The 13,104-nt window shown below is 41.9% G+C and overlaps 1 protein-coding gene across 1 annotated transcript in view; it reads left to right on the forward strand.

The window, feature by feature from the left end:
• Window positions 1–6,059, forward strand: part of TBC1D25 (TBC1 domain family member 25) — a 37,845-nt gene extending 31,786 nt beyond the window's left edge. The window contains exons 5-6 of the mRNA XM_073600000.1: window positions 604–792; window positions 3,210–6,059. Of these exons, the coding sequence (XP_073456101.1) occupies window positions 604–792; window positions 3,210–4,646 (1,626 nt within the window). The 3' untranslated portion in view covers window positions 4,647–6,059. The remainder of the gene's footprint in view (window positions 1–603; window positions 793–3,209) is intronic.
• Window positions 6,060–13,104: the final 7,045 nt, after the last annotated feature.

Consider the following 13,104-nt stretch of genomic DNA (forward strand, 5'->3'; position numbering starts at 1 on the left):
CGTTGACAAACAGTCTGTGTAGGATACATTTTTTTTTTTCTTAATTTAGGTGGCAAAAGTCACTCTAAAATTTTAAATGTATTTTTTTGTAAGAGAATTATATATTATTTTTGCACAGCACTTTACAACATGGGGGCAAACAGTACAGTTCCAATACAATTCAATACAGGAGGGATCAGAGGGCCCTGCTCCTTAGAACTTACAGTCTAGAAGATGTTGTTTACCTAAAGCCCAGACCACATTTCTAGTTTTGTATAGCGTGAGAACATTTAAGGGTCTATGCACACTATTCACCCTATCCACTGATCTACAGAAAAGAAGGGGGGATGCAAAATTGTACAGTTGTCAACGAAACGGGAGGTAAGGGAAGTCTCATCAATGGGCCACAGACCCAAAATCAAAAAAAATAAATAACAGTGGTAGTAAAAAGTAAAAAAAAAAAACTTTTGGCTTCAGATTTTGATTGAAAGGGTTTTCAGTTTTGTTTAGAATCAGTGTGAACGGAAAACGATGAATATCACGTGTCAGACATCCGCTACTTTGAAAGTTTATCTTAAAATTACACTGTGCAGAGTAGACAACGGAATTTCGCTTGTGATGCAGGTGGGTCGTACAATATCTCGTGTGCAACAGGCGCTGAGCTGGACGTATGGTGAGGATGTGAAACCTTTTAAGCCCCCACTCAGTGATGTGGAGTTCCACACCTACCTGAACCATGAAGGACAGCTGACCCGTCCAGAAGAACTTCGCCTTCGCATATACCATGGTGGTGTAGAGCCCTCCCTGAGAAAGGTGAAGAGAAGAGCATTTATTAATATTCATATAATGGCAGCCACGTTTTTCTAACTGCATGTGGTGGAAAACCTTTTAATATATAGAAGAAAACCAAGCAACTGTGCAAATATAGCTTTTCTTGCCTTTTTTTTTCTTGTGCTTTATGGCATCGTTACAGGCCTAAGCCAATAAAAACATTGCTTTGTTTAAAATCACCGTAACTGCAGAAAAAGACAGAAAAACTAGGAGATTTTCTGCTTTACATACATGTTTGTTTTAATGTTTTTATTTTTGTGATTTTTGTGTTGCACTGAAAGTCAAATTGCTAGAAGCAAGCAGCCCCTGCATAGATGTATTTATCCTATGTGTTTCTAAATGGCCAGATTCGGAAAGTAGAATGTACATCTAGAGGGAGCCCTGATGTCTTCTTTGTTCTCAGCCTTGGTCTGGATACATGCACGCTCTAGAATGTAGCTAAACCTTGCAGGGGCTACTAGCAGTTTTTTACCTTCAGTGACTACATGAATCTATTGCAGCTTACTCCTCATTTATGGTACCTGGCACTGAAAGTAATGACTCAAACATGTAGTAAAAGTGTCCCATGATCTGCACATCGAAGCAAATCTGCTGTAATGTGGTATGTGGCAACCTTATCCTGGGCTCCAACCAGGCCACGCCCCCAACATGTTTCGCTCCACCCCTTGGTAGCCAATGCCCCAAGATTAAGCTCTGAGGGGTGGAGCAAAATGTGTTGGGCGTGGCCCAGTTGGAGCCCAGGCTAAAGTTGCCACATACCACATTACAGTCAGTTTGCTTTGTGCGGTTCATGGGACATCTTTTACTACATGTAAGCGCTTGGAGCCAAGACAAGCTCCTTCCCCAGTGGGCACAAGACTAGAACCCCTCAAAGGCTGAGCAACTCACACGATTTTTCATTTGGCTCATAATAAATTAGACGGGTGCATGGAGAATGTGACTTACAAGTCGTCAGTCTTTTTGGCAGTTACAATGCACAAAAGGAGAGGCTGAATGTAAATAGAGCAGTAGCCTAGGCTTCTGGTGACCGCTCTAAAAGTGGCAATAAACCATGTTAAAAAATAAATTAAAAAAATTTAGCTGGATCGCCTGCAGGTTAATGCTATAATGTACTAGTATGCACTGCATACTAGAACATCGTGGCAGACTTGCCTTTCAAATGGAGCTCTCCAGCGGCACGCTGTCACCATTGCCGGCACTTCATCTTCACCTTGTCTTCCTTCTAAATTTGTACTCTCCAGCCATTTGAATGGCTGGGCCACAAAGACATCACTCCTGTGCATTTGCCCGGGAGTCACGATCGGTCTGTGCATTGACCGCACACTCAGTGTGCCCTGAATGCAGAGCTGCACGCATACTCCAGTGAATATCTTCTAAATGGCATGAGTTTTTAAGATATTCACAGTATCTACAGGTAAGCCCTAATATAAGTTTACCTCTAGGTACACATGTATAAGACTTTACTACCACTTCAAAGCACAGGTATAGAAAATGCAGTAGGTCATAGCCTTAATCTTCAAAGCTATATTTTTTTTATTTCACATTTAGGAGGGGGCATTTTAGGAGCGGTGTATTCACCGCTCCCCCAACGCCCCAAAGATGCAGCTTGTAGGACTTTTTTTCCCGTCTTGCGAGCGCACCGCTCCAGTGTGAAAGCACTCGGGCTTTTACACTGGGGTGGCAGGGGAGGCGTTTTTCAGGTGCTTTACAGGCACCTTTAGCACCTGAAAAATGCCTCAGTGTGAAAGTAGCCTTACAACTGCTTTACCTATAGCTTTATATAGTTCTCTATAGTCCTCCATCATTTTCACAATTATTTTAATAAAGTATTCATGCTATTGCTTGCCTTAACCCCCCCCCCATTGTTGATTGTGTTCCTAAACTCAGTGCACAATGACACCTGCTTTTCTTTGTATTAGTTAGGAAAGGATAACCTCACTTTTTGCCCGATTCTAATTTAGTTTAACTTTACTGCTTGGTAGCACTGCTGTTCACCTGTCCACCAAGAGCACTTAGTGGGTGGTAAGTGCGTTCTTATTGCATAGAAGGTTGACAGCCAGGTAAATTAAGCACCCAGGGAATCTGGTACTGCTTGGTTTACATACTGCCTGTCCGTGATTGCTCTGCAGCTGCAGACAAACTGACAGCAAGAACATCCAAGTGAATATATATCAGAAAGGTGCATTGACTGGCTTTTTTTTTTTTTTTTATTAAGAAAGATCATAGCCAGCATCTTGTGGCTGTTTAAAACAGTGTCCAGTAATAGTAAGAATGGTGGCTATTGTAGCAGTTCATTAAATTCTTAATTTATCTTTATCTTCTGATATGTTTCCCATACCCTCTTTAGATTTGAAATTCCCTTTCCCTGTGGTTCCTGTATTGTTTTCTGTCTTCTCCAGGTTGTCTGGCGTTACTTGCTCAACGTGTACCCAGATGGGCTAACGGGACAGGAACGCATGGATTATATGAAGAGTAAAACCCGGGAGTATTATCAGCTAAAGAGTGAGTGGCGAGAGAGATGCAGCCAGGAGGACCTTGAGTTCATTCAGGGTAATGTAATGAAAGATGTCCTCCGAACAGACCGTACTCACCCTTATTACTCTGGTTCCGAGGATAACCCTCATCTACAGGCCCTGCATGACCTGCTTACCACCTATGCCGTTACCCACCCACAGGTGTCTTACTGTCAAGGTATGAGTGATATTGCATCACCTATCTTAGCGGTCATGGACAATGAAGCTCATGCCTTCATCTGCTTCTGCGGCATTATGAAGAGGCTCGAGGGCAACTTCCGCATGGATGGCGAATGCATGTCCGTGAAGTTCTCCCATCTCAAACTTCTTTTGCGTTACTCTGACCCAGAATTCAACAACTACCTAATGTCGCGCGGTGCTGATGACCTCTTCTTCTGCTATCGTTGGCTGCTGCTTGAACTTAAAAGGGAGTTTGCCTTTGAGGATGCCTTGAGAATGCTAGAGGTCATGTGGAGCTCTTTACCCCCAGATCCTCCAGAGAAAGAGATGGAGCTGGTGGGACCCCCCTGCGCTCCAGGAGAGTGTCGGAAAAACACGAGGAAAAGGCACATGATGAGGCCGGACCGTGGCCTGAGCCCAGAGGAGGAGGCAAATGAAGTGGTGGAGAAAGAAGTGGAGGAGGTGACAGTGACGGAAAGCAAAGAACCTGTTGCACTGCAGGGATCTCCAGCATTAAGATGTTCTCTGTTGAAACAGGCGAGCTTCGGGGAGTTCAAATGTTATGAGGAGAATGAAGCACGGTCAAGTTTTGAGACTGATGATCTAGCAAGTCCTACCTTGCCGCTCAGACAATCCACAGAGGAAGAGGATGAAGAACGGTTATGGGAACAGGAACCCCTCATAGGACCCCCCGATTCCCTTAGTGTCACCAAATCCATATCTGCTCTTTCTTTGACCTCTTGTTCCCCCACTTCACAGAGCTCAACATCTCTTGAAACTGCAGACCAAGCTGGTGAAACCTTTGCTGCTAAGCCTGAAAATGAGGTTGTGCCAGAAGCAGAACAAACTGTGGCTACTTCCCCAGCCCCTATCAGCCTTCCCCCACCACAGGAGTTTGGACGTGGAAATCCTTTTATGCTGTTTTTATGCCTTTCCATCTTGCTGGAACACCGCGAGCAGATCATGAAACAAAACATGGGTTACGACGAGCTGGCAATGCACTTTAACCGCCTGGTCAGGCGACACAACCTGAACCGTGTACTGCACCGCGCCAAAGCTCTTTTTGCGGACTACCTACAGTCTAAGGTGTGGGATTCTGAGGAGGGAGATGAGGCCGCAGCAGAATCGCCTTCCACTTCCTGACCTTCTCTGTCATTTCATAGCTGGATGGGTACCAATGTTTCCTGGCAGGGGACATGGTAAAAGGGATAGAACAAAGACTAGTATGTATTCTGCAGACCAATATTTGAAAAGAAGTCCCTAGCATATGTTGTATCGCCATATTCTGAACAATGACATTTAGGAATGCAAAAATATTTTCACTGGCTTAAATGGGACAAGCAGGTCTGATTTGTGAGATCTAGCCAGAGCCAGTTAAACACCAATTTAACTTATAGGCATTTTGTTTTGCGGCCACAAATACAGTTGAACATGTCGCACAACAAATATGGTACTGCTACTTCTCTTCATGTTGATCGATGTCACGTTTCGGTGGGTCTACACACCAAAAAGTGACATTTACATTCATGCTAATCATATAAGCATCAGTTTCATATTTGGCGTGCAAGGTATTTTTATTTGGGGATTTATCAAGGAATGTTTGCCTATATGGTCTGCAACTGCTGACGCCTGTGTTGTGCTTCAGATTCATCTTATGAATAGGAAACTTTATTTATATTTTGAGTTTACACAAAGCATAAAATCATTTTAGGATGTAAGTACTATGGCAAACAAGCTAATTCAGTATGGCAAAAAGTAAAATTCAAAGCTCAGTAGTCCCCATCATCATGGTTTATCAGTTGAGGACCTAGAAGGATGTCTTTTGAAATTAAGAGCCTGGTATGAAAGCGTTTGTGTATCTCTGGTCTTGGTATTACAAATGTCACATTGGTTGTGCTCGATTACATGGGAATCGTATACTCTTGAGGCCGAAAAGCAGAGGCAACTTGACAACTTATGGACCAGAATTATGTAGACTGAGTACTATTTAGAAACATGCTATAAAGTTTGGTGCAAACGTGTGAAACACTTTAACAGCAGTTTAAGAGATGGACACTAGAGGGAGCTAATGGATAAGCGTTTGGGTTTAGGTTGTAAGGCTTCGTTTTCTTAAAGTGAACTTGTAATTTTGTCTATGCGAGACAAAGCGCCAGGTTCACCTTCACATCATGTTATGTTTACGTTCTATTTGTTCCTCTCCCTCTCCATTCACCACTGAGAATAAAGAGAAATAGCAGGTACTTCTGAGTGAGGATCATGCGACTCCATTCACTTTCTTTCAAGTAACAGTGCTAGTGTTTGGTGATTGGCCCAATGCAGTCACATGAGTGCAGCGATAGACTGCTCAGCCTTGTTAAAGCTCTGGCTCTGAGCTTTTGCGTCGTCTTTTTTTCACTGACGGCGGTGGAGGGAACAACGGAATGTTAAAGTATAACCAAAGGCAAACCTATATAGAGTGGTTAGGGGTTATAACCATGGTCAGGTATTTATTGCTATCTGTACCCTTGAAAATATAAAGAGGGAGACAAAGCTCACTCCAAAAAGTAGTGGGATTTTAGAGGGAGATGATATCTGTTTGAAGGTGAGCAATACCACAGCGGTTAATATAAAAATATAAATTTTATTGAACACATATAAAATATACAGTAAAAGATCAATCAAGTTACATGATACGACCGTAGAGAAACTCTATGAAACTCTATCTCTATGAAATCAGTTGTAATCAGCCATGTTTCGCATATTTGCTTCATCAGGGCATTACAAGCATCACAGATTTCATCTGGTCTATTACAGACAAGAGGACCACTGAGTATGCATCATTAACAGCCAAATATCTCTGTATGAACCACCTGGTGCTAATTAACCCATGGATGCCATGTCCAAATGGGTCACGCTAGTAGGAGAACTGGACCGTGTTAACGGTAAATGATGATCTTAGCTAGTATAAGTAAGTGTAACAAAGTCCTCTGAGGTAAGGCAGCGGTCTAGGAATGCTAGCCCCGCTGCGGAGTTAGAGATGCGTCAGCACCAGGTGGTTCATACAGAGATATTTGGCTGTTAATGATGCGTACTCAGTGGTCCTCTTGTCTGTAATAGACTAGATGAAATCTTTAATGCTTGTAATGCCCTGATGAAGCAAATATGCGAAACATGTTGGCTGATTACAACTGATTTCATAGAGAAAGTTTCTCTACGGCCGTATCATGTAACTTGATCTTTTACTGTATATTTTATATGTGTTCAATAAAATTTATATTTTTATATTAACTGCTTTGGTATTGCTCACCTTCAAACAGACACATCATCTCCCTCTAAAATCCCACTACTTTTTGGAGTCAGCTTTGTCTCCCTCTTTATATTTTCCTATTCATCACAGGGATCGGGAGTCTTGTCTCTGTTTCTGGAAACAGTCCAATTATTTATATACTTGCTATCTGTACCCTCTCTAAATGTCCTCATCACCAGTTCACTGAGAATGAAAACGAGAATAAATCCAAAATTGAGTTACCGCTAGAACAGGAATAGAGGGGGAAGACTTACAATGGGGACACTTGTTTCTGAAACAGCTGTCTTAAAGGGGACATCCCTCACATTGGAAAGATATCCTCTCACTTCCTGTTGAGTCTACCGGACAGGAAGTGAAGGGAAGTCTACCTAATGAGTCAAAGATGGCAAAAAAAAAACTGACAGCAATTTTAACCCATCCCGACTGTATAAATACTGTAGCTGCTGACTTTTAATATATGGACACTTGCCTGTCCAGGGAGCCCGTGATGTCAGCACCCCTAGTCGATTCGTCAATCGATTCGGCTTTGGATGCAGGCGCCGGCATCTTCACTAAGGGAAACAGGAAGTAAAGCCTTGTGGCTTCACCGCCTGCTTCCTATTGCGCTTGCCATTTTTGAATGGTCCTGCTGTTTTCTGGGACCTGTGTGTCTCCCAGAAGGCAGTGGGGGGGCTAGAATTTTGTCAATCGTTGTGCGGGCATATTATACGAAAGTGGGAGCGGGTAGCTGGTTTTGGCAGGTATCCACTCCCCCCAAAAAGTGCCAAATGTGGCAATGGAGGGGGGAGGGTTCAAACAGGCGAAGATTCCCCTTTTTTTTTTTTTTTTTTTTTTTTTTTTTTTTTTTTTTTTTTTTTGGTATCTTCCTCTCCATAGCATGTCCTAGCTGGAAAGGTCCAAACCAGGCATTTAAATCCCATCTCCCTTGAGGTCAGACTAGCTTTCCCGTTCGGTTCCTGCATAATTAGTGTTGCCAAGCAGCATGATAAAGAGCAAGGGGTAGGGCAGATACTTTATGAAGGTGCTGGTTACTGGGCCTAGCTGCTCTAAAGTGTTATTTGGTTTTAGAATTCCTCACCATCTTGTTTAAAAACATTTATCCTCGTAGAAAAAAAACATTACAAACTGATTATTGATATCTCTGTTTTGGTCTAATTTGGGTAACATTAATTTTGGGGGGTGTTTGAAGAGGGATGTATTACCATATAATAGAATGTATTGGGGGTGATGTATATACAAGGTGCCTGATTGGCCTGACAATTTCATATTTCTAGCATAGATGGGACAGTGGGAAATTGGTAGCTAGTGATAACCGACCATGGTTAAGTATTGTATAGCCTTTATAATAATAGTACAACCTATACGTGATTTATAGCATACGTAACAATGTATAAGACCCAAGTATAATAAGCACATAGAACAAATAGCGATGGAGATATTTTAGTGAGATGCCACAATGTACATTCCCTGCTGTGGCCTTTTTTCCTTCATATTAAGCAGAACAAATCTGTTTTTGTCTGTACTGCCTCATTGGTTGAGCGCAGATTTAATGTAATGACCCTTGAAGAGCACCTGTCTTCTGTGCATGAACTGGTTTTTGGCTCAGGGCTTACCACAAGCCAGGTAGCCAATTTGTCTAAAGTTGGCCACTTACTTTACAATTTGTTCAATGTTCGTTATATTTAGAATAAGTAATGAGGGCTGCGTAGAATCCAGTTATACTATAACTATATTTTTTATTTTGGAGGGGAAACTGAAGGAGCGGGAGAAAACACAGTGGTCTTGCAAATTGTGTCCCTTCTGGTACTAAACTCAGGATCCCAGTTCTACAAGGGAAGAATGACAGAGATTGCACTGTCATTTACTGGTAACTTGCAACATCATGGTGGAATGTGATGTACTATGTTCTCTGCAAAGGTGACAGGTGCACTTGAACTGGAATAACTCCAATGATAAGAGAATAGCAAGGCAGAAGAGGCCAAAGTGAACCTATGGCAGGAACTCCTCACCATTCACAGAAGTTGTGCAGTAAATGAATCCTGTAACTAAAAAAATCATGTCAACTGCATCCTTTCAGCTGTATACTTGATCCATTCGATGGTTGTTACTACTAGAGCAGACATTTCCAACTAAGATTTCAATTTGACGCTATATTGGGCTAATTGCACACTTCTCTCTGCTTTGTAAATCTCCCCTGTTCTCTGTACACATCTTACATTATATGTCATGTAGTTGGAGAAAGCCAGTATTTTCCAAAAACTGTAAACGAGGTTGGAGTGTCAGCTTCCCGGTCCTCGTTCATTTCATTCCAGCCTTTAATTTTGCACATGGGCACAGTGCCTCTTATTTATTTATTTGTGTTTTAACTCTTTGTTTTTTATTTTGTTTTGTTGTACTGTTTTTCGATGTTTTATTGGTTTTTGCCAAAGAAAGTTTCCTAAGCGTACATGTACAACAAGAATGGAGGGAAGCGACTGATGGCCGCACAACACTAATCCTCAGACTGCGGCAGTGTGTTAGTTTGTAAGCATGGCTTTATTTCAATTCAAATTGTTATTCTGTAAGTGGGGTGCTTTTTTTTAAGTGTAATTCCAGTCCAGTTTATCTTTTTTGGATAAAGTGGGGAAGGATTAGAATGCCGGTCAGTTTTCAGTGCTATCCAGGGCACTGTTGAAGTTTTTCCTTCTTGTCCTGCTGAAAACCTGCCTACCCTATGATAATCTCTCTCTCTCTCTCTCTCTCTCTCTCTCTCTCTCTCTCTCTCGTGAAGCTGTGGTCATCATGGTAGGAAGTAAGGGAAAAACTCGAACAAGGAGCACCTGGTAATGTATAAGGGGTTCTAATGCTTCCCCACTCTATCCAAAGCTAAAAATAAGCTTTGTTTGCACTTAAATTCATCTAAGGGATTATATATTTTGCATATTTGCATTAGGCCACCTTGGCCCACTTTAATTAAGCTTAAGTGATATCTGATTGGCCTTCGTGGAAGCTGTAATTCACTGTAGTAGCCCAAGCTATTATAGTGATGGCCAGGATCTTCCCAGTGCTGTGCCAAGGAGCTGCCCTTATCATCCCTGGATGTTAGGTTTAAGCTTTAGAGATAAGCTGTCAAGAGGAATTAACAGACTGGCTTACTTGAAATGCTGTTAAAAATGCTAGTTGCCTGCCTATCTTCAGTCCTTTGAGTCACTGACATGGAACAGCATGCAGTGAATCTAATCAGCACTCCAAATCTGTATGCTTGTTCCATGTCAGTGGCTAAAAATGTTTTGAAACCAGTGAACGACACCACAGCCATGTGGCAAAGTCAGCCAGTTTATGTAAGTTCACCTGTAACTTCCCTTACATGCCTTTACAGTAGCTTCCTTCTGTTCAGCCATGTCATTATATCTACCATCAGGTAAGTGTATTTCCGTTGTCCTGGGATAGCATATAAAGTTGCTTTCTGGATACAGTAGACTCTAATTCAAGGAGCAAAGCTAACAGCCTGAATCCCAGGACAACAATAACGCCTCTACCCGAACATTTGCAAAAGTGCTTTTACAAATCCATAGGTTAAGTCATCTGTAGATAGGAATCCCCTTTTAAAGCAAACCTGTGCTTTGCCTATGTAGTGCAAAGAAATAGGTTCGCTTTGTTATCCCTTCCCTGGCATACTCTGTCTTTTCTTTACTTCCTACCACTTTGTTCAGTCATCAGGAGCCAAGAAATTACCTGGTTCTTCTGGGTATTGAGGAGCATGTGACTCAGCCCATATGACTGCATTGGTGATTGACCAGAGCTGTCGCATGGAGGAGAGTCCTCAGCCCTTTGTGTAAAATCTAACTAGTCTGACCTTGTCAGCTGAACAGAGCGGTAGGGAGTGAAGGAAAGGCAAGGGTCAACACTGTGGCCTAGTGGTTTGCACTTCTGCCTTGGGGTCCTTGGTACATTTCCCAGGCAGATGTCTCTGTGGAGTTTGCATGTTCTCCCTGTGCTTGCATGGGTTTGGTTTCCTCCCACACTCCATAGACATGCTGGTAGGTTAATGCACCTAAGTATGTGTGTGTATGTATGCATATTAACTTAAATTGTAAGCTCCATGAGGGCAGGGACTGATGTAAATGTACCATATGTAAAGCGCTGCGTGAAACTGTTGGAGCTATAAAAATGCCTTTAATAAATAACGAGGGAAGGCACATTATAGTGAACCTACTACTCGGATCAAATTATCTTTTAAGGTACCTTATTGTCTGACAAATTTCACAGGTTATTCATTTCTTATTTTTATTATGGGAAATAACTGGTCCATCCTACTGGCCCTAGTTTATATTTACAAGTATAAGTGTAAAGAGTTTCAGAGAAAACTTTTTGGTGAAGGATATACAGAGAGTTGACAATTGCTGATCTCCTGAAACTGCTAGTTGTTTGGCTGTCCTGCTCATCTTCAGACTTTAATGCTTTCCCGCACTGCTCACCTAGAACAAACATGTATATCAGGACTTTTTAATGTTTGCTGCTGGGTCAGTGACTAAAAGTATTGGAGCCAGATAATGGGAATACCAGCCAGGCAATTAGCATCAATAGGAGATCGGCCATTAAATATATATCTATATTTTTCACATAGTGTTTTACAGTAGACAAATTTACCAGACTTTTTGAGTCATAATAACCTATGGGAGGCTTTTGGAATGCATATATAAATTATGAACACAGGTTGGTGGCTCTAAAGTGAAGGACTCAATCTACAATCCAGATCTCACGCTTTGGTGCTGAAACCCTGTGTTTGTATATCAAGGGATCTTTGGGCAGACTAACACACGGGTGTGCATGTGTACATATAGTGCCTATAAAAAGTATTCACCTCCTTGGACGTTTTAATCTCCTAGAATGGCCATGTGGGAGTCCAGATCTGAACCCAATAGAACAGGGGTCTCCAAAATTTCTAAACAAAGGTCCAGTTTACTATCCTTCGTCTTTGAGGGGACCGAACTGTGGCAGTAGAAAATGCCCTGGCGTCAATGGGAATACACAATGCCCCATCATTTGTTGGAGAAATATTGCCCCGTTTTTTGGTATCCGGGAAGGAATGGTGGCCCATTGTTGGTGCCAGTGGGAAGAATAGTGTCCTGCCATTGGTGTCAGTGGGAGGAATAGTGCCCCATCATTGATATTAGTGGAAGGAATTTTGCCCCATTGTTATCGAGGGAAGAAATGGTGCCCGCCTTCGTTGGATTCAGTGGGAAGAATAGTATCCTGCCATTGGTGTCAGTGGGAGTAATTGTGCCCCAAGGATCAGATAAAAGCAAGTAAAGGGTTATATCTGGGCCACAGGCCAGAATTTGGAGACCACTGTAATAGAGAACTGTGGCTGGACATAAAAAGTCTGTTCACTCCCAATCCTTGTGCAGTCTGACTGATCTGTTCCGAAGAGGAATGGGGGACATTTCAGTTTCCAGATGTGCAAATCTGATAAAGACCTATACACACACTGAAGACTGTAATTGCTGCCAAAAGTGCATCTACTAAATACTAACTTTAAGGGCCCGTTCACACTGTTGTGCTGTGTTAGAACCTGCATGTTAGTGCATGTTATACCATTTGCCAATATGCATTGCATTAAAGCAGCTCATTCAATTGAACACACCTAACACACCAAAATGCACTGAAAAATGTACATGCAGCATTTTCATCCTCTCGCAAAGTGTGGTGAGAAGACGCTGCAGTGCTGTTATTTCAGAAGGAACGGCACCACATCACTCCAACGCCTGTAACATGCTAATATCCATTGCCGTAAAAGGGAAACTCTGGGTCCCCATAGCTAGAATGTGGGTGGTGCTATAAACACCACCTAGCTTGTAAAAGTCAATTAAAAAATTGTCAGAAAATTATCAACCAAACAATGATTGCATCCTATCAGATACAGTTACTTTTCAGGTATTCAGACAGCCACGTGTGTCACAAAAGCCTGAATACAATATCTGATTCCTCCATCCTTGTTGTTAGCATGGCTAGGGAAATCAGTTGATTTCCTCTTTCATCCTGCGGGCTAACTGAGAGAATCAAGTCACGTATGGCAGCCTTTAGTGTTTGAAACCCTATGCAGTTATTTTGTGTTCTTTTCTTTATGTAAATGTAACTAATTTTAAAGCTACATTTTTTTTTTTATTTTCTTTGCTGAAATCTGTATATTTCTGTCATCAGTTTAAAAGAAACACAAAATTGACTTCAATGTGGTTCACGCTCTGTCATGATGAAACATGAACGTTTCCAAAGGGGTGAATACATGTTATAGGTTTTATATATTTCAGTAGTAACACTGCAGCATATCTTTTT

The sequence above is a fragment of the Aquarana catesbeiana genome, linkage group LG09 (assembly GCF_042186555.1).
Source record: "Aquarana catesbeiana isolate 2022-GZ linkage group LG09, ASM4218655v1, whole genome shotgun sequence".
Lineage (NCBI taxonomy): Eukaryota > Metazoa > Chordata > Amphibia > Anura > Ranidae > Aquarana > Aquarana catesbeiana.